Raw genomic sequence first — 27,537 nt, 5'->3', positions numbered from 1 at the left:
CGTGTTTCAGTGCCTCCTGAATACATTTGCCCTATTATCACACATCATAAGAGTCTGCTGTCTTCCTTTTCCACTGACTGGGAGAGCTACAATTATAGAAACCAAGAGAATCAAACTGGGACTATATTATCTTCCCTAGTGGGTTACATTAAACTGTGCATTCTATTTAAATATTTTTCAGTTGGTCATATTAGACATCTTATGACTTTTTTTTTCAACCATCAATGCCATTTTATTTAGGAAGTTTCTATGTATCACATAGGTATTAATGTCCTTTCTCTCATCATCCCCCTAAAGAAGTCAGAATGACTTTTTTAAAACTGAACATATAAAATCTCTTAGTTTCTCTAAAGTTTTAGGTTTTAAAAAAAATGTAAGTGGTACTTTTTCTTTATGAGAATATTGCTTTTTAAGAGAATTCAGTCTGTTTCTTATGCTCACTACAGATTTCTACTCCTTCCTAGGGGGGAAAATAGTCAGTGCTTCTGCTTCCTTTGAATATATTCATTTCTTGATTAGTATACACTATCATTCCCCACTTGACACCTTTTTAGAAACTTGGTTGTTGGATGCATTTTTTCATTTGGCCAAAAAAAAAAGAAAAGAAAGAAAGAAAGAAAAAAAAAAAGAGGCTTTGCATGGAATGTCTGAAGTGTCAGAAACAGCGGTGTTGGATGTTCTGGTTTTGATTAGGAAAATAGAGAGATGCAGACATTCCCAGAAAGAACAAATGCAGAAGACTGAAATAGGGTGTGCACAGAGTTCAGAAGGCAAATAGATGCTACCTGATTTTGGATTCTGTGGCCATCAGCCACCAAAAACTGCAATGTACTGAATATAAGTCTCCGTAAAAAGTTTTGGTGGGCACTGCAAAATGATGGAGGTAGCTTCATCTTGTTCCAAGTGTATCAGATCACATAAGAAGGAGCAGTGTAGGTCATCTGCTGTGTGCAGTAACCTGCGTATGAGCATGCACGGGCATTTCTGCAAGTGCTCTGCCCACGTAGGCTCCTGGAGAAAAGCAGCGTCTTATTAAAACAGACCTCCAACTCTAACTCATGAAAGACCCTAGACTTCCTCAGCTCCATGATTTGCAAGGCTGAAATGAAGTTTAGAGTTATGTGTCATTCTAGGTCACCTAGAAGCTGGTTCGCTGGGCCATTTCAGGAAACCTGGTGTGCCCAAGAGAAAAAGATGACTACCCAGAAGGCTATGCCTTGATGATCTTCACATTCTGCACAGGGCAGTCCTGGGAGATTGTTTCCACCATTCCTATACTCAGACACACAAGGCCAAAATGGTATGTTTGCCATCAGGCCATTAGGTGGGAGCCTGGGTCACAAAGAACTGGCTGCCATTGGTGTCTGGCCTTGCATTGGCCATTGCAAGAATTCCAGCCCCTGTGAAGTTCATCCGCAAACTGCTTGCGAAAGGTAAATGCACCACTTCACCTGTCCCTGTTGGGTCTCCTTCCTGGATCATGAAGTCTTTGATGATTTTGTGGAATTTGGTGCCATTGTAGTAACCTCCATGAGCTAACACAACAAGGTTCTCACAGGTCTTTGGAGCATGCCTCCAGTACAGCCCCAGCACTATGGCTCCATGCTGGTCTCCAAGTATACGTTGGGCAGGAGGTGGAGGTGGGGGGTTGGAGGGTAAGGCAGGCGAAGAGTGAGGTGTGGGTAGGGGATTGCCACTGCCATAGGAGAACTGGTGGAATCTTTCTCCAGCAGGACATTTTCTTAAGTAGAATTTTTCTAGAGTTAAAACTCCTCTAGAAAAATATTTTTGACCAAACTGCTCATATGAAAAAATACTCATAAATAAAGCAAAACATTATTGGTACTAAGTGGCCTATAATTGAGATTTCCCCAGGCAAAGATTCTATTTTAGTAGACAGTTTACTGATTTTGTACCAAGTCCTTTCTCTCTTCTTCCTGAGAGTAAGCCCTCTAAATGTCTGTGAAATTGAGTTGAGTTGAATTGAATTATATTAGAGTTGCCAGATAAAACATAAGACACTTTGCTATAATATGTCCCGTGCAATATTTGAGCCATATTTATACTAAAAATTATTTATTTATCTGAAATTCCCACTTGAGTATCCTGTTTTGGGTTTGGTTTATTTGTTTTTGCTAACTCTGTCAACCCTATTTATGGATTGAGACCACCCCAGTGGAAGCCACTTAGCATCGATTACTCTCAGGCCTTTTCGGCACATGTAAATAAAAGATTGAATTCTTTCTTATGACAGAGAGAAGGCAGTTAGATAGCAGGTGGACTCTGAGTACCTCGATTGCATTAATTCAGAAAAGAATGTGCCCTTTCTAAAGGCTTGACACATGAAATTGCTTCTGCTGTTTTCCTGTCCTACAAAGGGCCCAGGCTAGACCTGGAGGGAGCACAGTGCAGTCCTGGAGCTGCCACTGAGCGATTCAGTCGACCAGCAGCCAGTGTGGATGATTTTTCAGGCGTCTTGAGACCTGGTGGGGACTAATCACACTTCCAAATTATAAGTATCTTAAAACCAAAAGAGCACAATGATTTTTGGGGGAAAATGTTTCCCACCAAAATTATCAACATAACAATTTATGTGTAACCAATTAAAAGAAATTTTCAAACTGTAATATAAATAACATTGTTTAAAAAAATTTATGTGTAAGGGAAATTGCTACGGTTTTTTAAATATGGTATAAAGAACTGTTCATCAATTATGACAGTTTAAAAGTAATTTTTAAAACTCTTGTTAGAATCCTGGATAAGCACTCTGAATGAGAATAGGACCCTGAGAAACCATACTACATAGCCAATAGATGGCAGAAGAGCCGAAATCATCATGTTTAGGTAAGTCTCAACCAAACTTTCTTTGGATGTATATAATGTTAAATTTTGAGTATATTTTTTAATTAATGCTAACATAAAACAAATTTTGCTCTTTAGCAACATTTAAACATAAAAAATTTAAAAAGAAAACTGTATAGAATCACATTAGATTTCACCTGCAGAAACAAATATAAATGTATTTGTTCAACAAATATTGTGGATATTGCAAGCACTGGCTGGCTACTACAGATTCACTGGGAAGGATGGTACTGTGGGCACTAAAAAAAAATTAGTACATTTCCTCCCCTTCTAAGTTCTAACTGGGCTAATAGTCAAATTAACAGAGACAAATTAACAAGAGAAAAAGAAAAACTTTAATACATCACATGGGAATTCACATAAGCAGGAAAATTCCAAAGACAGTGAGGCAACATTGAGCATATATAACATTTTTGGAGAAAAGGGAGGCAGTGGGGTATTAGATTTCAGAAGTGAGAATGGGTGATTTATAGTTAACTGAGAAAGAGCAGAATATATGGGGCAGGAAAATTCTTCTAGGCAACTCAGAAACAATGGGACACAGAGGGAACCTTGCTAACTGGCCCCTGCCTGAAGCCCTCTTATTTATCATACTTACTGCAAATTAGGCTCAGGCACACAATCCTAAGGTGATTCCCTTTCTGAAGCAGTTTTTTCTGTCTGAATCTCTGGTGCAGGAAAGTGGGAAGGGCCAAAGATTCTTTGATTCTTGTTTCTTAATGAACAGCTTAAAATCAATATCCCAAAAGGCAGCTTTGGGTCCTTTCAATACACACAGGCCTGAAGAGAGTTACAATATGGAGAGCTGTTTACAGGAAGATTTTACTGAGTCTAGTGAGTCAGAAGAGGCCTTCCTCAGAAAAAATAAGATTTCTGGGTAGCAGTTAGTGGAGAGAGGAATAACAGGAGGAAAAAAATGGTGTTTCAGGAAAAGGATGCGAAGAATAAAACATTTACTCTTGCAAAATACTGGGAACAGTATAAAAAAGTGTAGAGCGTGAGGTGAAGAGTAGCTTGAAAAAAGCTCAAGAGGAAGGTAGGTAGGAGTCAGCTCATGCAATATCATGCAGTCAGACAGGTGTGATTTTTACCTATAGCAAGTGGGAAGCTTTCATAAAAAGTTATTAAGAACACATAATCATTAGGTAAGCATTCTTATTGCACACACAAATAGGTTGGGAAGAAATTTTCGGAGGTAATGAATACTTGTTGGCATTGACTGTGGTGAGAGTTTCACTGGTACATTCAGTGTTTGTGAGTCACATTTACATTCAGACTCAGCGAGCTGTATACATAAATATGGACAAAGTTCTATATCTCAACCATACAATAAAGTGATTAAAAAGAAAAGAACATATAACCAGATCTGTGTTTTTAACTTAAAAAAGCATTCTGGCAATAAAGGAAAAGAGAGTTTGAGGCAAGGAGTCCAATATTGAGGCAAAAAAAACCCCAAACAACTGGTGAGCTCCTGGTGACTAGGATGGTGAGGAGAGGAAGAATGAGGTGGGGTTTTTTTCCGATTATTGTTCAATACAGTTTTCTCCATTTTTTCCCCCACCAGTCCCCCCACCTGCCTCCCTCCCTCGAACCCACCCCCTCTGGTTTTGTCCATGTGTCCTTTATGCATGTCCCTTGATGTCCCTACTTTCCCCCATTATCCCTCTCCCCCCCTCCCTCTGGTTACTGTTAGTTTGTTCTTTATTTCAATGTCTCTAAGAATGAGTTTCTTGTCTTGAACGCTTTGTGGTATATGGTGCTGGTTCTTGAGGAAAACACAAGTGGCAGGTTTTGGGACAGAGAGGTTTGTTTTAAGTATGCTGAATATAAAATGCCTGGACAGACATCCAAATGGAAATGTCCATTAGATTTTTGGGTTTAAATGTTCCTTGCTCAACAGGAGTATGGAAGTAAATGAATGAGTTTGCCCAGAAAATGAATAGATGGAGAAGGTGGGTGAGGAAGGAACCATGAGAAACATCAGGTAGGGAAGGATGAATCACAAAGCAGGCTGAGAATTCCACATTGATTTTTTAATTGTCCTTTTAGTGCTTGACTCTACTATCACACAGGTTTCAGTTGTGAAACACTGGCTTAAATTCCAGTAACAGCAGCTTTGTAACCCATGTATAAATATTCACTTTTAAAACAACAATATGCAGCTACGAAACATTTCAGCTGAAGAAATAGTATGCTGGTATTAAAAAGGCAGACCAAAGGAACATTATGAAGCCCTACTCTGTGACATGGTAAACAGTGAACTACATGTGGGCAATGCTAGGAAAAGGGGCAGAGTAAGGGAGAAACTGTGAGAGTACTAATCACTAGTCTCCAAATCTTACTTTATTTTCCAGATCCCTTCCTTTACTTTTTGTAGTACCTCCTATAATAGGTTGTCATGAAGATTCATTTAACCAATGTAATGCTTATTTTGTTGAGCATACATGTTCTCAGTAGTTTTGTTGTAGCTTCCTGTGTAATGATTATGAGCTTGGGTTTTGGTCCCAAATATCCCTCCGCCTTTCACATGAATTGTGCTGAACTATGTTGAATAAGGACATTTGCCTTTCAATACAGGTCTAAGCCGGGGGGGGGGGCGGCGGGGGGGGGGGGGGCGGAGGGGAAGTCCAGTGGTTTGTTTCTGAACCTTTTTTCCTAGGCCCACATCTTGGCCTTCAAGAGCTCAACCAAAAGGAGGCAGCAAGCCCTGGCCAGTGTGGCTTGGTTGGTTGGGCACCGTACTACAAGGCAAAAAGTCACTGGTTTGATTCCATTCAGAGAACATTCCTGGATTGTGGGTTCAATCACATGAGACTGATGTTTCTCTCCCTTTTCCCCTCCCTTCCTCATCTCTAAAATGAATGAATGAATGAATGAATGAGTAATATTTAAAGAAAAAGAAAGGAGGCAGCAAAAATGTAGAAAAAGTTTTTATCCCAAAGGCACTCACTCAGTGCTCTTACTCCTCAATTTCATCCTGGTAGTTTTCTGGTCCTCAAACATCAATCCTATCTTTTGTCTGGCACGAATTTCCTCATATTAGCATATGGACTGGAGAATGAATTAGAACACAATTGTACTGATTCAACTTTAAACACAAGACATTCATAAACAGAATACACCAGTTCAGTCCTGTTCTTTTACTCTTCTAATTAAGAGCATCACCTCCTACAGTGGCTCAATTTTAAACCTGACCCAAAGAACTTGCTTTAAAATAATACAACTGTGTGGAAAGTGGACAGGAAGTAAGATTGGCCTGGAGTTCATAATTCAAGAAGCTGGGTAAAAAATACAGTGTTCATTAGTCTATCTACTTTTATATATATTTAAAAAAAAAAAACAAACCCACAAAACTTTCCCAAGAGCTGAGGAAAGCAGGGAGAAGTTGTGCAATTAACTATGAACCTAAAAGGTAGATCTTCAAAATTTTCCTTTTATATATTCTGATCCTCTTTATTCTCATTCTTTTGTCCTTCCCTAACACCCTTACTTCATGTTCTCCTGACTACCTATTTTTCTCTTCTGCTATGAGCAACTACCAGGTTCTATTTCAGGGAGCTAAATAGGAAAACCAGCCTAGCTCAGGCAACTGTTTTTGGTGAAGGCAGGGAAGACCTGAGCAACATTAGATGCCTGTCAGAGACATCAAAGAGGAACACGGGTCAGCTCAGCGTGCCTAGAGAACCCTGACATTTCCTCACACATGATGGCAGAGACCAAAAGCTAAAATACAAATGTGAAAGAAAAGCAATTGTCCCATTTTGTAAATGACATTGTCAAGGACTGGGACAGAAAAACTGTCCCAGGTGAACTGAACTCTAGTGAATGTTTATCAAGAAAGAGCAAATTGAGTGAGCAGAAATGTGCTAGACTTTGAGTGAAATGCATGCATACTTCCTGCCTTTGTGGTTATAATAGAAATTCAGAATTGATACACTTGAGGTCTTTAAAAATTTTTTTTAAAGATTTATTTTTAGAGAGAGGGAGAGGAACATGAATGTGTGGTTGCCTCTTGCGTGCCCCAACTGGGAACCTGGCCCACAATCCAAATATGAGCCCTTACTGGGAATCGAATCAGTGATCCTTTGGCTTCACAGGCCAGCACTCAATACACTAAGCCACACCAGCCAGAGCTAAACATTTTTTATTTATTGATTTTTTGGCAGGGGCGGGGGGGAGAAGGAAACATCGATTTGTCGTTCCACTTATTTATGCATTCTTTGGTTCATTCTTGTATGTACCCTCACTGGGGATTGAACCCACAACCTTGGTGTACTGGTTCGATGCTCTAACCAACTGAGCTACTCAGCCAGGGCCAATACATTTAAGCTCTTTAACAAAATTATACATGTCAAATAAGTGATAGTGACAATATATACAGCTCTGAAATGGGAGAAGTCAGTCAAGACTTAACTATGGTCCAAAAAAATGGGTAGAATTTGGACTAGATGATACTGGAGAATTCAGGAAGGAGAGTGATTGGGGAAAAAAAAAAAAAAAAAAAGAGTATGTGAAATTCAGAAACACTGAAGTTCCAGAGATGTCCAACCTGCAGCCCATAGGCAGCACTAGGCCCAGGATGGCTATGAATGCGGCCCAACACACAATGGTCAATCTACTTAACACCCTTTTTTTTGCTCATCAGTTTTCATTAGTGTTAGTGTATTTAATGTGTGGCCCAAGAAAACTTTTCTTCTCCAGTATGGTCCAGAGATGCCAAAAGTTTGGACACTCTTGTTAGACCTTATTAGTTTTATAAGGCTTAAATATGTTTTCAAGTTGTCAAGCAAACAGATTTCCAGGAAATGCAAGGACCAACTATTAAAATCTGACTGCATAACAGTTAAACATTTCACAAAGTTTTAATAATTAACCCCTTAAGGATGGTTGTACTGTACCTGGATGATAGCTTTTACAAATATTATACTTACGGTAAACTTGGGGGAAAATCTTACCACCTCAGGAAAAGACGGCTTACCTATGCCCTTTCACCATTATGATAACTCTTCTAACAAAAAAGAATGAAACATTGAGATTGAACAGGCCAGTTTTATTATCAAATGTAAATATTCTACAAAAACTCAGTAGTATTGTAGTATTATTGCCTATCAAAGTCTTTCAGAGCTTTGGGCAGACAGCATCTTAAGGCATCAAGTATAAAGAACGTTTTTCTCATCTTAAGTGCCAGTTAACACCAATTTTCGCACAAAATGGTTTCGTTTTTTGTTTTCCTACTGCAGTTAATGAGCCACTCCTGGTCAGCTGAAGAGGGGATGTTTGGTTTTCCAAAGTGTTGGTCCAAATAATGCAAAGTAAATAACATTAACATCCACGTAAATCTGCATGGCATTGCATTCAAGCAAAAGATAGTACGAGTAACTTAAATGTACACTAGTTAATCAAATCCTGTTTTTCTCTTTGGAGTAACATGAGGCAGCTGTACTAGCTAGCTAGTGTCTAATATTGCACTTTTGTAGCAAGCATAAACACAGCTAAACACATAGTGCTAAATACTGACGGCATCTGTACCTGCTCTAACCGCATCAGTGTTTACTTCTCAGTCTAGCATGCTGACTATAATTCTACGCTTTAAAAGTTTTAATTATCTGACATTTAAGGCATTAGAGGAGGTTTAAGGCTATCTTAATATATACAAGGTCACTTCAGTTAGTACATTGCTTTCTAGAATACACTGTTCAAATATTCTTGCTTTTGTCATATTTAAAACTATGGAATTTCTCTTATTAAAGTCCAAACCGTGAATAATGGAAAAAATACAATATAAAATTATACATATGATGTCATAACATTCAGTTAGAGATCAAACTAGAAATTACTAACTACATGGAGCTGCTTCATTTTTGGTTTCGCATTTTGGCCCCTAGTTCATTCTTATTTACAACTCATACCTGCTGAGAAAAAAGATCCAACTTTTAAACTATATATGTTTTGTGGTGGGTGCGCTATTTCTAATTTATCCCAAGTTTTAAAAATTGTTTTGTTTTTTAACTCTAAGACATCACCATGGCCAAGAGACTAAGAAAATATTAGTTTTATTTCTAAAGTTTGAGATTTAAGTATTCTAAGACCTTCTTCTTGAATTACTTAGTAATAGGGCATGATTGTGTAGCAAGTAGCGAGATGGGGAAGAGTAGTGGGAACACACAAAAATGAAGTTTCCATAACAGAGTTCCCAGTGGAAATAGTAGACATAAGTGGAGTATTTTTTTCCCCAACATGTAAAACTTAAATACCTATGATGCCATGTTGGCTGGAAGTAAGAGAGACATCCAATTTTCAATTCACATTTTACATGCAACCAGCAAGGAGCCAGACATGCTGCTTGCTATAAGGATTTGGCTTCACTGGCTCAAATTTTTCACTCCACCAAAAGCTAGGGCCCAGGCCCCCTGTCCAATCACGTTTGCTGAAAATACTGCAGCCTGAGAGTAGACAAACTTCCCCTGACATTACTAGACATTGTCTTGTGTCTGATGGTTTCAGCATCACCATACGGCTTTCAAACACTGAAAAAAATGAATAAAAGAAAATATTATGGTCTCTAAAGTTTTCAATTCTTAACAGCCATAAAAAATAAATGATTTTGAATTCTAAAAAGAGCTAAAAAAGCCTTCTGGTAGTCCACATTTTTTATTTTACACACAGTTAGCATTTACACAGCAAATTCTTGGGGAGTACTGCGTTGGCAAATGAAGGCTATGTGATAATTTGCATTTCAACAACTTTCTACCCCTTGGTATTATCATGCATTAGGATAATGTGTTTGTTTCTACCTCCCCACTTGACTATTTTATTCATTCCTCAAGTCTGGGTCCCCAAGATATCACAACACTCCTCTGATATTAGACATTTAATACCATTACTAAAATGAAACCATTAAGAAAAATATTTAAAATTGAGTATCAAGAAATTTCAAATAATTTCAAACAAAAATATTTTTATCAATAAGAAGTGCTAAGGATATTGTAGAAAACATGAGCTCTACATGCCAATGACTACTTGATTAGCAACCTTTAGCTGGGTTAATTTATTTCACCCTCACAATTGCCCTATTAGATTACCATGTTTTCCCTATTTACAGATGAGAAAATTGAGGCACAGAGCAATTACACCAATAATTAGCAGATTCAGAACCTGAACACAGCATTGGTTTCACTATGCTATTTCACTTATATACCACACAAAAACTTTAAAATAAAAACATTGTGTATACTTCCATATGTGAATGAAAATCAACATAAAAATAGTTCTTTAGAGCTCAGGCCTGGTCATGTGGCCAGTTTGGAATTGTGGTCAAGATTAGGTTTGCTTTAATAACAGATTCAAAAATTGGTACAAATTTAGAATCTGGTAATTAAAAACAGTGAAATACTGACTTCTGGTCAAGATGGAGATGTAGGTAAGCACAGCTTGCCTCCTTGCACAACCACAGCAAAAATTACAACTAGACTACGAAACAAATTATCATCCAGGACTGTCAGAAAATCGAGCTGTACTGAAGTCCAACAACCAAGGAATTAAAGAAGTCACATTTACCCAGATGGGTAGGAGGTCCGGAGAGGCAGAGAAAGAAGTGTGGAGACACAGAACGGCTGGTCCCACGCCAGACCACCCAGCGCAGGGTTCCAGCACCAGGAAGATAAGTCCCCGTAACTTCTGGCTGTAAAAATCAGTGGGGTTGGAGTGGTGGAAGAAACTGCAGGATTCTCAGGTGTGTCCTCTTTAAGAGCCTGCAAAGGACTTAGGACTTATGCAGACTTCCTGCCTCTGGGCTTCAGCTCCAATGCTGACAGCTGGAAGGGCACCAGTAGCATATGAGGAGAAACTGGAAGTATCTGGCATCAGGATGAGTGCCGGGAGACAGCTTCCTCCTGGGCAACATGCAAGAGTCCAGGCACGGGCACTGACCCCTCTCTGAGTCCTCCCTGACACAGAGCCACAGAGGGGTGATTTGGGTTGTCCTGTCCTGGCAATTACCTAAGGTTCAACCCCATCCAATTTACTGGGACACTTCTCTACAATAGGCCATGATACTAAGACAGGGAGCCAAAGCAGCTCTACCTAATACAGAGAAACAAACACAGGGAGTCTGTCAATAAAAGGTGACAAAGAAATATGGCCCAAATGAAAGAACAGAACAAAATTCCAGAAAAAGAACTAAAGAAAATGGAGATAAGCAATCTATCAGTTGCAGAGTTCAAAACACTGGTTATTAGGATGCTCAGGGACTTACTGGGTACTTCAATAGCACAAAAAAGACTCAGGCAGAAATGAAGGTTACACTAAATGAAATGAAGAAAAATTTACAGGACCACAGTGAAGTGGATGAAGCCAAGAATCGAATCAATAATTTGGACCATATGGAAGGATAAAACATTTAATCAGAACAGCAAAAAGAAAAAAGAATCCAAAAACGTGAGGATAGGCTAAGGAACCTCTGGGACATCTTCAAATGCATCAACATTGGAATCATAGGGGTGCAGGAAGGAGAAGAGAGAGCAAAAAATTGAAAACTTATTTAAAACAATAATGAAAGAAAACTCCTATAATTTGGTAAAGGAAATAGATACGGGTCCAGGAAGCATAGGAGAGTCCCAAACAAGTTGGATCCAAAGAGGACAACATCAAAACATATCATAATTAAAATGTCAAGGTAAAAGATAATGAGCAAATCTTAGAAACATCAAGAGAAAAGAAGTTACCAACAGAGGAGATCCCATAAGACTGTCAGCTGATTTCTCAAAAAAAAACTGCAGGCTAGAAGGGACTGGCAAGAAGTACTCAAAGTGATGCAAACCAAGGAACCCAGCAAAGCAATCATTTAGAATTGAAGGTCAGATAAAGAGCTTCCCAGACAAGGTAAAGCTAAAGGAGTTCATCATCACCAAGCCATTATTATATGAAATATTAAAGGAACTTATTTAAGAAAAAGATCAAAACTACAAACATTAAAATGGCAATAAATTCACAACTATCAACAACTGAATCTAAAAAACAAACGAAGCAAACCAGCAAAACAGAAACAGAATCATAGATCATTTGGAGGGTTATCAATTGGGACGGGGTGGGGGAGAATGGGGAAAAACGGGCAGGGATTAAGAGGTACAAATTGGTAGGTACAAAATTGACGGGGATGTTAAGAACAGCATAGGAAATGAAGTAGCCAAAGAACTTATATGCATGACCATGGACATGCATATAAGTAAGGGTTTATATGCATGGACATGGACACCCCAAAGAACTAACGGGTGGGATTGCTAGAGGAAATGGGGGTGCCAGGTGGAGGGGAGGGCACAGGGGGAAAAATCTGTACAACTGTAATAGCATAATCAATAAAATATACTTAAATAAAAATTTCATTTCCAACAGAAAAGAAATAATAAAAATAAAACATAGTGAAATGCTACCACTAGAATTCATTTTTAAAATGAGGTTTTTAAAATGTTTAAATTTTAAATGTGACCATTATTAGCATATAGTATAAAATACTGTGGGTTCAAAGCTTCTCTTTTACTAAATACAAATAAGACAAGCTCTACCAATGACTCCATAACACTATTTCCCAATACCTATTTTTACACTTCTTTTGGCATTTTTACCTGAATTTTTCTAAAACACCTGTCCCCTTGCCCTATCTCAAACCCATTAAGAGGCAACTTGAACACTGAGCACAACAACAGACACAGACATAACCGGTTAGAGCCCTGTGTGTTCCTGGTCATAGTGGTTTCAGAGTAGTACTTAAGCCAGGCCAGTGAAGTTCCATTCCTGGATTGCTTCTGGAGTTGAATGAAAGGGTATATGCCAGGCAATGCTGGAGGTACCTCGTGGAGAGAATCTGACTGAAAGTGATCCCTTAGATCCCGCCAAGTCAGTCAACCCTGGGCGTCTCAGTTACCAGTCAATAAAGTCCACCTTCCACATTGCCAGCCCGTATTATTATTATTCTAGTAGGAATCATCGCCCTTGCAGATGCTGAAAATTACATTTCACGTTTTATGAAAATGTGAAAAAGGCCAGAAGAAACTAAAAAAAATTTAACATTCCCAAACCTGATCTTTAATCCCAGTGGTATCCAGTGGAATTTTAGTGTTTAACAATGAAACGGCAGTTTCCTAGCTGCCAGCAAAAACAAAAATAAAAACAAAAAAACCCTCAAACCTTTAAGGAGAAAAAGTTTCCTATTCCTTTTTTACCTGCAAGAAAGCAAACACTATTATGCAAAAACAATTTTGAAGTTATAACTGCAAACATTCATAAATTTTTCTTTTCCAGTAAGCTGTCTTAAAACATGTTTTATTTTGAACTAAATTGTCATTAAAAGTACTGTGTATAAGGAAGTCTTTTAAGATACCTGAATTTCACCAAGTGCTGTTATGTTCTTTGGAATGAGCCAAAGCCCCTTAAAAAGCCTGAAATCCTGATTAGTTGTAATACTTTATTTCCTTACAGTAATTTTGACAAATCTTTTCTGAAAATTCATTTGTGAGATTTGTTAGGACAGAAGAACATTTTCTTCTGCCTTATATAAAAAATAAAATCCGTAATTCAGTTTTTTAATCAAAGGAAGTTTGTTTGATATCCTTTTTGTCATTTAAATCAATAGACTCTTACCTTTATTCAGCTGTTCTTGCCCACTGTTATTAAGTACGAGTTAGATAAGGAAGAGAGAGAAATCCTGTCTAATTTTGAAAGCTGTTTATTTATCCAAAGGATAACAAATGTCTTGGAAAGTAAAATATTGTTATTATATTATTCCCTATTCCCAAAATCTGTTCTATTATACAAGACAGTGATCATTTTCAATCTGCAAAGTAATCCAAACCATACACTTAAGAAGCCAGGTTTAAAAAATACTCTCCAATAGAAGTTACACAGAGGTTTTTGTTTTGTTTTGTTTTGGGCATAAAACGCAGCTGTTTTGACAACACTAGGCTTAACACATTACAAGAGCCTCCAAAAATATGCAGTATGGACAATAGTTTTTGCAAAAGGCAAAGGAAACTATTAACACTTTGTTTTAGACTTCCTAACTGCCAGAACTATGGGAAAGTAAATGTTTGTTGTCCATAACCCACCCAGTCCATGGAATTTTTGTTATCATAGCCTAAACGGACTAATACATTCACCAAATGATCCAGGTTAATAATACCAGCGATGTCATATGGGTATAGTACTTCAAGTATTATGTGATGAAAAGGGCACTTCACTTCTCTGGTTTTCTCTCCTAACACCACTACCCCAGGCCAATCACAAGGAAAACATCAAACAAATTCAAAGTAAAGGGCAGCTCACAAAATACCTGAAAGCAGTATCAATCAAAAGTGTCAAGGTTATGAAAAACATAGAAAGATGAGAAACCAACACAAACCAGGGGACACTAAGGAGATGAGTCAACCAAATGCAATGTGGAATCCACGACTGGATCCGGGAATAGATGAACAACATTGATGGAAACACTGGTGAAATATGAATAGCAACTGGGATATAGGTAATAGTCAAAAACATTGCCCCTATAATTATTGTTAATACACCAACAAAAGTTATTCGTAATTATAAAGAACTGTATAGTTTCTGAAATTTGTTTAGTCTCATTAACTCACCTGATTCCCACAAAAAAAAGAAAAGTCACATGTAGAAGTAAATTTATGCCCATTTTACTAAGCAGGGAAACATCACCTCTAAAGAACTGTTATCTCCACATGTACATAAAATATGGTTATATCCAAGCACCTGTTTACATTTAAATTTATGGGCCAACTCTGACCCTTGAGATCCTAGCAATATGAGACTTGAAGCTTACAGGGAGTGTGTGGGTGGTGGTGCCGGCGGTGGTAGTTAAACACCAACAACCCTGGCCCCCTGAAGTTTCCTAACTAGCTATCAAACTCCCTTCCCTGGAGGTCCCCTATCTCCTCAATGGCTTGGGAGATGCCCTTGGAGGTATTTCATGACAAAGAAGAGACATATCTACAGTAGTTCCTGGAGTACTCAACTAATATTGGCTGAGTTGAGGGGAGGAAGCTACAAGAGAAGACAGAACAATGTGAAAAGCTACTTTTATCTGAATTTTAGAGCATTGTATTATTCTGGCAATAGTTTCCTGTGGTTGCTTTTAACAAATTACCACAAATTTGGTAGCTTAAAACAATAGAAATTTATTCCCTCATGATTCTGGAGGCCCGTAGTCAGAAATCAAGTTGTTAGCCAGGCTGCACACCCACCAAAGGCTCTAGGGGAACAATATCTTTTGCCTCCTCCAGCTTCTGGTTTCGCAGGTGGTCCTTGGCTTATGGCCGCATCACTCCAGACTCTGCTTCCATGGTCAGTTACACTGCCTCCTCCTCTCCTGTATGTGTCTGTCTGAGCTCCCTCTGCCTCTCTCTTGTAATTCCATATAGGGTCCATCTAGATAATCCAGAATAGGGTCCTCTTCTCCAGATGTTTTATTTATATCTTTTGTCATATAAAAGTCACAGGTTCCAGGGATTAGGATGTGGACCTATTTGAGGCCACCATTCAGCTTACTACAGGCACTTACTCTGCCATACTCTTATTTGGCCAATGGAAAAGAGCACCAAGCCTAAAGCCAGAAGTTCTGGATCTTTTGGTCATCTTGGTTATTAGCTGTATGACTCATCTATCCAGTGGAGTATGGGAACCTGCCCTGATACCTTACAGGGCTATGGTGAGACTCAAATGAGGCTGTAGATATAAAAGTGCTTTAATGCTTTACGAGCGGAAGCTAGTCTGTTGCTACAAAGTATGAATTGTGATAAATTTGATATTGATATGAATGAATAGAAAAAAATACATAAATATACAGGGGGGACCCAAAAATTTATCATCTAGAGGGTGGGGTGCTTGTAGTACAGGTTTCCCTGGCTAGGTGAGTGTTTCAGGAACCCATCTGTATCAGTGTACCAGCCAGCAATGTTGTGAGAGGCTGCCTTCCGCTTCAGTGAATTTTTTTAAAGGCTCTTTCAAGGGTGACCATTTGCTCATTTCATGATGGGTGATCTACAAGTGCACCTGCCCACAACAAGCCGAGTGTTCAGCAGTTTTTAGCCAGAAAACGGCATGACCCCTGTGCCCATCCTCCCTTTTCACTAGATATCACCTCCAGCGAAGTATTCCACACAGTACTCTGAGTGAATTTTTTAATAATGTTAATGTAAAGGCAGATTCACCTAATTATATTAGAATAAGAAAATGCAAACATCTGGATTTAAAACAAAGCATCAGATTTGTTATTCTATTATGACCCCAAATATATAAACATAATATAGAATTAGAGGTATTGAGTAATGGTTATAAGTCAATGCAGGACATTTCTGATGTAATAACAAAAGGTTCCATTTAATAATAATTTCTTATTCAATATACTCATTTTACAACTGATGGTAATGCTTATCAGATTCACAGACATCATTAAGAGCTTGAATAAAGAATATTTGGAAAGAAAGTGTAAACCAAAATAAGTCCCAATAGGCTAGAGTAATGTATTCTCAACACTATGAACTACATTAGAAAATGCCCCATTCCCACTGCTAAGTGTCTGGGCCTGATGCTCTGATAGTACCAACATATCTTGAAACCTCACAGAAAATCATCAGACCCAGAACTGGAGTTTCTACAACTTCAGAATGAGGGGATGGGACCCCAACTGTCATTTCTCAAGGGTAACACTGTATTGACAAACCTGTTTTCAATTTAGAAATCATAGGGTTAAAGTCCACAGGGTTCTCAACTGTGAAAATGTTGACAAAATTTGAAAATGAAATGCCAGCCATCCACTTTCAGCAAATCCAATAAAACAACAAAAAAGAAGCCACACCAGTTCCTGAACATGTCCCTACAACACCACCTCTTGAGGAGCCTCACCCAGAATGCAGTGTTCTTTAAGAAAAGGCTATAGATTAACAGAAAGGAAAACAATAAAACAATTTCAAAGTAACTTTATCATGGTTCCTTTCCTCCTGATTGAGTTTTATAAGAGGAAAAAGGTATGAAACAAAAACCTTCCAATCACTTTGGAATAAATCACATTTAAACTATACCCAGGTGAACTTTAAAAACATCAAAGTGAAAAACTAGTAAAGAAGAGACAAGTACTGTGTTATTCCACTTACGAGGTACCTAGGGTTATCAAATTCATAAAAACAGAAAGAATGGTAGTTGCCAGGGGCTGGGGGAAGAGGAAAATGGGAATTTATTGTTTAATGTAAATACAGTTTGAGAAGATAAAAAAGTTCTAGAGCTAGACAGAGTGTGAAGTGTGACTTCCGGCCAAGATGGAAGAGTAGGTAGATACGCTTTGCTTCAGTGCACAACAAAAATTAGGACAATAACAAATTTAAAAACAATAAACAATCAGAACTGCCAGAAAACCAAACTGTATTGAAGTCTTACAACTAAAGAGTAAAGAAGAAACATTCATCCAGAGTAGTAGGAGGGGAGGAGATGGGCAGCCAGGTCAGAAAGGATGGGCTGTATGGCAGCAGGTGAGGCTGTGGCTGGCAGACCAGGGGTCCCACATTCTTGTGCACATAAGCCAGGAGGAAAAACTGGGGAGCGAAACAGACTGCAACCCAGGGTTCCAGCGAAGGAACTAAACTCTCAAAACCTCTAGCTGTAGAAACTCCTAGCCTTACAGAAGAGTTCACTGGAGAGACCAACAGGGCCGTAGAGTGTACTCAAACCCACCCACCCAGGAATCAGCGCCAGAAGGGCCCAAGTTGCCTGTGGATAGCTGGTGAAGTGACTGAGAGCGGACAAGAGCTGTGCAAATGGCATTTTCCCCTCTTGGACACCTCGCCACATACAGTGTCACAAAGCAGCTATGTGGGTTGCCCCACCCTCACAAATACCCGAGACTATACCCCTTACAACATAACAGGTGCGCCGAGACAAAGAAATATAGCCCAAAGGAAAGAACAGATCAAAACTCCAGAAAAAGAACTAACCAACACGGAGACAGCCTATCAGATGCAGTTCAAAACACTTGTAATCAGGATGCTCACAGAAATGATTGAGTGTGGTCGCAAAATAGAGGAAAGAGTGAAGGCTGTGCAGAGTGAAATAAAGCAAAATATATAGGGTACCAATAGTGAAGGGAAGGAAACCGAGACTCAAATCAACAATTTGAGACAGAAGGAAGAAATAAACATTCAACAAGAGCAGAACGAGGAAACAAGAATTCAAAAAAAATGAGGAGAGGCTTGGGAACCTCTGGGACAACTTTAAATGTTCCAACATTCGAATCATAGGGGCATAAGTAGGAGAAAAGGAAGAGCAAAAAATTGAAAGCTTTTCTGAAAAAATAATGAAGGAGAACTTCCCCCAATCTGGCAAAGTAAATAGACTCCCAGGATATCCTGGAGGGTCAGAAAGTCCCAAAAAATTGGACCCAAGAGGAACACACCAAGATACATCATAATTACATTACCCAAGAATAAAGATAAGGAGAAAAATCTTAAAAACAGAAAGAGAAAAGGAGACAGTTACCTACAAAGGACTTCCCATAAGATTATCAGCTGATTTCTCAAAAGAAAACTTACAGGCAAGAAGGGGCTGGAAAGAAGTATTCAAAGGTCATGAAAGGCAAGGACCTACATCCAAAATTCCTCTATCCAGCAAAGCTCTCATTTAGAATGGAAGGGCAGATAAAGTGCTTCCCAGATATGGTAAAGTTAAAGGAGTTCATCACTACCAAGCTCTTATTATGTGAAATGTTAAAGGGACTTACCTAAGAAAAAGAAGATCGAAACTATGAACAGTAAAATTACAACAAGCTCACAACTATCAACAACCGAACATAAAAAAACAAACAAATAAAAAAAAAGCCCAAAAAAAGGAAACGAGAACAGGAACAGAATCAAAGAAATGCAGATCACATGGAGGGTTATCAGCAGGGAGGGAGAGGGGAAGGAGAGGGGGAAGAAAGGGGGAAAAGGAACAGGGAATATGAAGCGTAAATAGTAGGTACAGAATAGATGGGATGGTTAAGCATAGTATAGGAAATGGAGAAGCCAAAGGAGCTATATGTATGTCCTATGGATAGGAACTAAGGCAGGGGGATGCAGGGTGGAGGGGAATAAAGGGGAAACAGGAATGGGACAACTGTAATAGCATAATCAATAAAGTACACTTAAAAAAAGGTCTACTGGAAGAATAAAGCTTTCAAGATTATGTTAAAGGGGAAACAAAAACAAAACAAAACAAAAAAACCCAATGTGAAATATACTTAATGCCACTGAATTATACACTTAAAATGGTAAACTTTATGTTATGTATGTTTTACTGCAATTTTTTAAAAAAGGAAACTGGAAAAAAGACTATAGCCAACTCAGTAGAATTACTATATGACCCAGTGATTCCACTCATAGATAGATACATACTCCTGAAAGTTAAAAACAGGTACTTAATTTTATTTGTACATAAATGCTAGTATCAGTACTATTCACAATAGCCAGAGGTGGAAGCAACACAAATGCCTACCAGTGGATAAATGCATAAACAAAATGTGTTATACCTGCACAATGGAATATTATTCAGCCATAAAAAAGGAATAAAGTAATGATATAACACAGATGAACCTCAAAAACATGAAGTGAAAGAAGCTAGATACAAAAAGGTCACATATAACATAATTTCATTTCTATGAAATATCCAGAATAGGCAAATACATAGGGAAATGAAGCAGATTAGTTGACAGGATGTGAGCAGGGAAAACAGAGAGCTAAAAATGTTTTGGAACTACACAGAGATAGTTGCTGTACAATATTGTGAAAACACTAAATACCGCTGAATCATATATTTAAAATGACTGATTTTATGTTACTTGATTTTTACCTCAATTTTTAAAAACTTTTATTTTTTTCATTTTTTAAATTGTTTATTCTTTTACAGTTGTCCCATTATTTTCCCCTTTTATCCCCTCCACCCAGCCCACCTCTCTCCCATAGTCAATCCCCTCTCCGTTTACCATGTCCATGGGTCATTCATACATGTTCCTGGACCAGTCCCTTTCTCTTCCTTCCACCATTCCTCTTTCCTCCTCCCTTCCTCTCCTCCAGCTATCAGTCTGTTCCATATTTCCATGGCTCTGGTTCTATTTTTCTCGTTAGTTTATTTTGTTCATTAGATTCTAATTATAAGTGAGGTCACATGGTGTTTGTCTTTGGCTGACCAGCTTATTTCACTTAGCATAATACACTTCAATTTAAAAAAACAAACAAAAAAATAACATTCCTAACCTATTGTGCACATGAGCTAAAGCAAGTGAATTTCCAAATAAAAAGGTTTCCATTAATCCCAAACAACATACTATTATGCATAAATGTTGCTTAGATACTATCTACTTAGATGACAACCTTAACCGCAGTCTCCATCCCTTTCAGGATTTCTGACACTCTTCACACTAAAGAAAAGAGGAAATCTCATACCTAATTCCTTAAAAACACTTTTAGATTCTTGACTTCTATTTGTTTGGCCCTTTATAATTTACCTTTCATATCACAGAGCCTTACCTTCTTTTATGAGGAGGGTCTAACTGGTGGGGCCCTTAAATACAAACCCATTCTTTGGGTAGAATCCTGGCCTGGTCATTTGTGTGTACAAGTCCATCCTCGGTTGCATACTAAAATGCAAGTTAAAACAAACAGGATCAAAAGATGGACAACTGTCACTATGGATGGTTAGTATTTCAACTGAATATATCTACCAACAGAATTACAGGACATTCAGATGACAGAAAACAAGTTAACACTGGCACAAGCCGTAAACATAACTGTTAATTCCAAGTCTTCATTTGTTACTTAACATGATAAAATACCATTAAAAAAGTCCCTCTAGGAGGGAAGTTAGATCAAATGCATGGGTTAAAATACACACACACACACACACACACACACACGCACACGCACACACATGCACGCAGCCCTCCCCACCCTCCCAAACCACAATAAACATCGCCAAAACTTCAGATCCTGCTAACAAGTAGTTTCCATGATACCACAGGTATGGCTACATATCAAATATTTGAGCCGCAACTATTTGCAAGGTATTGTAAAATAAGCCGAATAGGTCCAAACAACTCAGTGAACTGCAAATGGTGTAGTTGTTATTTGTAATACCAATCTAATCTCTCTGTAGGACAGCAAGTAAAAATCTTAGTAGTGAAAGGCCCAAAGAGATGATGATTCAAGTCACTACTTTGAGGAGAGACAAAAACTAGCATTTACTGAAATTGCAAAATCACTGACAGTAAAAGATAATGCAGAGAGCAAATGAAAAACTTGAGAACTATATAAGGATTCTTGAGAGTCCATTTCAGAACAACAGACCCATCAACTAAAATATAAATACAGGTTTACCTTCATTACTAGAATGACATTCTCATAACCAAATATTCTCATGGTAGTTTTGTCTTCATAAATTCAGTCCTCATTCTGCTAATTTCATTTATCAAAACAGGCCTAACTCAGGTACTCTAACTTTGTAAGACTACAGATTCAGTAGCAGAGCCCAAGCATCTTGCTTAGGCCACCAGAAGTCTTCACTTTGTGGAAATCCTGCCCTTTCCAGCTTTATACCCACCATACCCCTAATCAATTATGAAAAACTTAAATTAGAGTCGTTTTATAGAAGGAATTTTGCTGAGTGTAGGGGAAACATACATCCAAACCTTGTCTTTAAAGATAATACATATAGAGAATGACATGTACCGTTATAATATCAAGATATAGATATTTTTTAAATTTTATTTATTTATCAATTCTTAAATTGATTTTGGAGAGAGAGAGAGAGAGAGAAACTGATTTGCTGTTTCATTCATTTATGCATTCATTGGTTGCTCTTTTACGTGTGCCCTGATCGGCGAATTCTGCAACCCTGGCTTATAGGGTTGATCTAACCAACTGAGCTTCCCCGACCAGGGCCAAAATATATAAACACAGAATCAAACTATTGAGAGATTTCATTCTCTCAAACAATTACTACCAAGGATTTACTTAATATAAATAATATAATTAAATAAAATGAACGATAACCAGAAATCAATGAAAACCTCCCATTAAATCAGCAGCAGCAATAAATATGCAGTAGTTAAAGATAAAAAATTCATCCTCTTATTTGGTCTTGTGACAAAATGATATCTAAAGAATAAGGAATCCCATAGCTGGTGGGATTCCTTATTCTTTAGATATCAAGAAAGCATGAAGTCTTAGAGACAGTAGAAAATATAAGCTTTAATGTAAGAGTGATAGGAAATTACGTTAGATACAAATGATTCTGAATGCGTGCATTGTAACTAATTTAAAGCTCAAATTACTGAAGAGACTGGAATAAAATAATATACTGAATTGAAAAACTGAGGTTCCTACATTATCCTAATTCATTGGGTCAATTCGTAAATTCCAAGCACTTTACAAATAAAGGCCAAATACCCTAAGATAAAATCTTTTTGGACAATCTTTCTGCTTCTGATGAGACCAGATAACTCTACCCCAACCTTGAATGACTCCTAGAAGCTACAGGAAGATAAACTGCTGCAGACTGAAGTAATTTTATCTCATTTTAGAAGCATGTCAATCTTTTAGCCACAAATTTAGAAATAATATTATTTATTTGTGGTAGAAGAAATACCTGCAAAAGCCAACTTATATGTGTGACTGCTTAATTGTATTCAGTGTGAATGTAAAAGCTGATTAGTCAAAAAAGAAATTAATTAAGCCGACCACTAAAATCTAAAACTTTGCTTGTACTTTCTAGAGTTAAAAAACAATGGGGAAAGATACAACACTCAAATGCTTACTCCATGAGATTAAGCAACCTTTTAAATAGCGTTTGATAAAATTTTCTATTTCTTTTATAATCTAATAAATCAGACAAAGTTTAGAAAGTAACTTTTAAAAAAATTCTCTGCAAGGGCTTCCAATAAATAGCTTGTTTAGACTAGAAGCAAAGTATCTACTGATCTCTGGGGAAAAAAAATCGTACTTCTGGTAAGACTGTCCACCTTCATTTAGTTTTCCACCATCAGACATAGATCATTCGTCAGAAAATATCCTTTGCATGTTAAAAGCCTCAAAGACCATTATGGTAACCTGGTAGATTTGGGGCATTCCCAGGGAGGTAATTTTAGTTGAGCTACACAATCCTCCATGATTCATGAACACCACGCTTATAAACCCATTCTAATCGCGAAAATAAAAAAATGCCGTGCTGTAATTGATCAAGGGCTACTTTAGCATTTGACAATTATGCCTATAAAGGCTTCACAACTCTGAATACTCAAAGTTCAGCTCCAAGAAGAAAGACATTTTTTGTTATTAGTGCAGTTAAAAGGCCATATGATAATTATTTGTAGATACCGCAAGAAAGAAGAGTTCGGGTTTTAGGTATTAGGTGATTTGAGGAAGGAAAGGTATCGGCTCAGATGATATGGCAAAGAGGAGATCTTGTTCATTGTTAAAGAGCTCTTACCAAGACACAGCTCATTTTTTTTTAAGTTTCAGTTAGAAAACAACTGATGGACACAGGTAGTGGTAGAAAAAAAATGACAAGACTAAATATCAGTTTCACAAGAATTAACTGTAGACCATTACATAGAAGGCCCACGATACTTCAGCTCATTTTAAGGAGTTTCTATCTCCTGCTTTTTTCCAGGACACGCAGAGAACCTCTCTAACCACTTTTTAAATACTCAACTTCAACACCATGTTTAAATATTTTTTGTTAGTCAATAATTTGACTTTGAGGAAAACTCCTTAGCCAATCCTATTCTGGACGGCAAGACCCACGCAGCTGTGTGCCCCAAAGAGCTTTTCCAAAAAGCACCAACAGATTAAGTTGAAACAATAAAAAGAGCACAGAAAGCCCTAATCTTGTCAAAGGGATGAGTTTGAAGTTAGCACTCACACTGGTCCTCCTGACTGACTCTCTGGTTCTTTTTGCCTCCATAAGCAATATAGTAGCACTTGTACAAACACGAGTTTCAGAGAATAGGTTTCTTTCCTGGCTGTAATCTTTAGGCAAATCAACTTAGGTATTAAGGGCACTGAATATTTTTCTTCTTCAAGCTACTGACCTGGTAACCTTGGAAGAAGTTAAGAATTTCCTTAACTCCAGTATTGTAGGCCAGGCCCTGCATTCTGACCACCGCGCCAGGCTGTGGAAGGACACCGCTAAGATTAGCAGCTGTAGGGAAGTAGCCAAGATTATTGGGCGAACCTGGGGGGCTAAAGGGAGAGAAAGTACAGTGAACCAATAGGAATAGACAATGTCGAATATTATTCTAAAAACATTAGTTACTTAAGGAAACAGACTTTCTCAAGGTGATCTTAAGAATTCTCAGAGTTGTATCTCCCAAGCCAGGGCAGAACATCACAGCTGTTCTGCCCCCACATTTTCAGAAAGCCCAACACTGGAAGGTAGGAGGGTTAAATGCAGGACTTCTCCAGTTCTTGCAGAGATTCTTAAAGGGGCAGGAGGAAGAAAGTTAGCCTTCAAGGTTGCACAACCACAAAGCACCACTTCCAAAAGCCCAGCTCATTGATGATTAACTGGCTAGTTATCTGGAATACTAAAGCATGAAAAGGAATAAATACAGAGGACTAATAGGAACCATAGCTACATAGACCAAAAGTATTTGCAGTGATTCCTCCAAGGAACAGACTGCTCTACCCATATACACAAGCAAAGGTACAGCGCAGTAAGTAGAGCGCAATAACACAGTCAGGTACTATAGCAAATGAGAGTTACTTCTTCCCATTTGACTGAAAAGAAAGAGGAGGTTGTGGGTAAATTGGAAAGGATTCATGACAAATTAAAATCAATCACCATTAATGTGAGGGAAAAATTGATGCATAAGTCCCTCTTGGTATACCTACAACTATTACCCTCAAGGAGCACAAACCAACTGAATTCCTAATTATTCTTTATATGGCAACTCAAGTAATTACCCACCATATTATAAAATTAGCCTCACCCTGTCCCCCACCCAGTCTGTTTTCCACTGCAATTAGTGGCCAGAAACCCATTAACTAAAAATATAGACAAAAATTTTTAAACAAGCTATTAGCTTAAAGAGCAATGAAGACCCGGAGTTTTATATTATTAATCCTAAAAAAAGGGCATATATTATTAATCCTTACAAATCTTTTTAAGTAGGTAATTATCCCATTTCAAAGATAAGTAAACACAAAATGGAAAGGACTAAAAAAATCTTTGAGAGGCTATCTATCCCACATAATCCTGGGTTAATAGGAGTGGTCCCAGTTGTGCATCTAGTTCCAGGCTTTTTTTTTTTTTATTAGCACTGTAAACTTGAGCAAGTCACTTAATTTCTTTGAACTTCAATTAAATCATTTGGTAAATGGAGATGATAGCACCTAAGTTTCACAGAATTGTTCTTCAGGTTCAATGACCAAACATAGCAAATTATTCCATGAATCATAAAATACAATAATTTGTTATTTCACTTTTGCTATTTCCATAACCATCCTCCTACTGAATCATTTTAAAACCATGGGAATCTGAAAATATTTCTTGACATCAAGCTGCTCTTAACCTTTTCAGTTTCTACAGCAGTGATCCTCAACTTGTTTGCCTACTAGAGTCACATGGAGACATTTTTACAATTCCCTGTGAGGAGAGACTGAAAGTCAATCTATGTGCAACTGAGAGGGAATGCTGTTTAAGCCTGTGAAGGACTTTAGTCATCATCCAGCCACACCTCCTCATTTTCACAGAGGTGGAAACAGAAACTAAGAGTTAAATAATTTCTCAAAGGTCAAGTGCTTTGCTAAACCAGAAAAGGCACCTATATCTCTCAACTTCTAGTCCAAAGCTTTCCCCTATACAACCACCATTCATCCAAAGACCATATGCTCATGTCAGATGTCTGAGAAATACTCACTCAAACACAATTCTCCAAACCATGAAGACCTTGTGTGTTTTACTATGAGTTACTCAGACATTACAAATGGGATATGAAAGTTAGTTCATTTCCACAATATACAACTTATTTCCATAGCTCTGTCCTGGTATATTCTATTCCTTTGGCTAAAGATTGCCTATAAATTAAATGTAGGTATCTAGTGACTTCAGACTGTAACTGAGATAAAATAAAAAGATAAAAGTTGTCCAACCGGAAATTTAAGGTTATAAAATGACAATTATAAGGTACACATATTTTGATTAAACCTAAATACAACACAACCTAGAATCATATCCTTATTCTTTAGATTAGGATTGCCTGCTATATGCAGGCATCTTAAGGAAAATTAAATAATCCGTGTAACTACCTGACAGGGCATGAAAGTAAGAATTTTCTACCAATCTAAATTCCATTGCCTTTCATATTATTGAAATAACACTCAGCAAAAATGAAGTAATTTATGGAATAAAAATGACAGGAGAGACACAAGGTAAACTTGTATATACAGAAAATTAAGAATTTACTAAAAAACTACTATAACTAATAAACGAGTCCAGCAAAACACAAGATCAATAGACAAAATAAACCAATTGCATTTCTATGCATTACAATGAACTAAATAAAAATAAAATTAATAAAGCAATTCCATTCACAATAACATCAAAAAGAATACTTAGGAAAAAAACTGAGCAACAATGGTACACCGAAAACCACAAAACACTATTAAAAAATAAAGATCATCTAAATAAATGGAAAAGCAGCCCATGTTTACAAACTCTCTAATCATTCAGATTCAAAGCAATAGCTACCACAATTCCAACTGGCTTTTTTGCAGAATTGATGAAACTGACACTAAAACACACATGGAAATTCCAAGGGCCCATAAAAGTCAAACTCTCTTAAAAAAGAACAAAGTGGGAGGACTTAACATTGCAAAAATTCAAAACTTACTTCAAAACTACGGTAATCGAGATGGTGTAGTACTCCCTTAATGGTAGGCACTGATCAATAAAGTAGAACAGAGAGGCCAGAAATAAACCCTTACATTTAAGGTCAAATGATTTTGACAAGGGTTCTAAGGCAATCTGATGAGGAAAGAATAGTCTCTTCAATAAATGGTGGGTGAAACAATGGAATATCCACATGCAAAAGGATGAATTTAGACCTGTACCTTTAACTACATAAAAGAATTAATTAAAATTAGATAATATATCTAAATATGAGCTAAAACTACAAAACTCTTACAACAATATGTAGTAGAAAATCTTCACCACATTGGATTGTATGTGACAAAGTATAAATGATAAAAGGACAAAAATAAATTTGACTTTATTTAAAGAACAAACATTTGCTATTTTAATGAACTACTAAGAAAATGAAAAGACAACCCAGAGGCTGGGAGAAAATATTTGTAAACCATATCTTATAAGGTCTCTTTATCTAGAATATAAAGAAATTTTACAACTAAAAAACAGTGAGAAAAACGACCCAATTAAAAAATGTGTAAGGAATTTGAATAAACGTTTCTTCAAAGAAAATAAATGAATGGCTAATAAGTACATATAAAGATGTTAAAAATTAATAGTCACTAAGAAAGGCAAATAAATCTAAAATGAGATAACAAATCCACTCATAAAAACAGTTAAAATGAAAGACAGTTAAGAGTTGAAGAGAATGTAGAAAAATCGGAACCTTCGTGCATTGCTGGTAGA

At 37.4% G+C, this 27,537-nt stretch overlaps 1 protein-coding gene across 5 annotated transcripts in view; it reads right to left on the bottom strand.

Moving 5' to 3' along the window:
* Positions 1-7,911: 7,911 nt before the first annotated feature.
* ESRP1 (epithelial splicing regulatory protein 1) overlaps positions 7,912-27,537 on the bottom strand; it is a 55,154-nt gene continuing 35,528 nt past the window's right edge. The window contains exons 14-16 of one of the 5 annotated variants that reach the window (XM_054590272.1): positions 23,975-24,125; positions 20,415-20,524; positions 7,912-9,389 (exon numbers count right to left, since the gene is read on the bottom strand). In XM_054590272.1, the coding sequence (XP_054446247.1) occupies positions 20,450-20,524; positions 23,975-24,125 (226 nt within the window). In that variant the 3' untranslated portion in view covers positions 7,912-9,389; positions 20,415-20,449. Of the gene's footprint in view, positions 9,390-20,414; positions 20,525-23,935; positions 24,126-27,537 lie in introns of those variants that run through there. The other 4 variants (XR_008530571.1, XM_054590269.1, XM_054590271.1 and 1 more) reach the window with 4 other exon arrangements.

This window comes from Pteronotus mesoamericanus, unplaced genomic scaffold, assembly GCF_021234165.1.
Source record: "Pteronotus mesoamericanus isolate MK-2021 breed Mesoamerican mustached bat unplaced genomic scaffold, CSHL_Meso_final scaffold_174, whole genome shotgun sequence".
NCBI classification, from domain to species: Eukaryota; Metazoa; Chordata; class Mammalia; order Chiroptera; family Mormoopidae; genus Pteronotus; species Pteronotus mesoamericanus.
The sequence above is the reverse complement of the archived record's forward strand: the minus strand, read 5'-3'. Positions and strand labels throughout refer to the sequence as shown.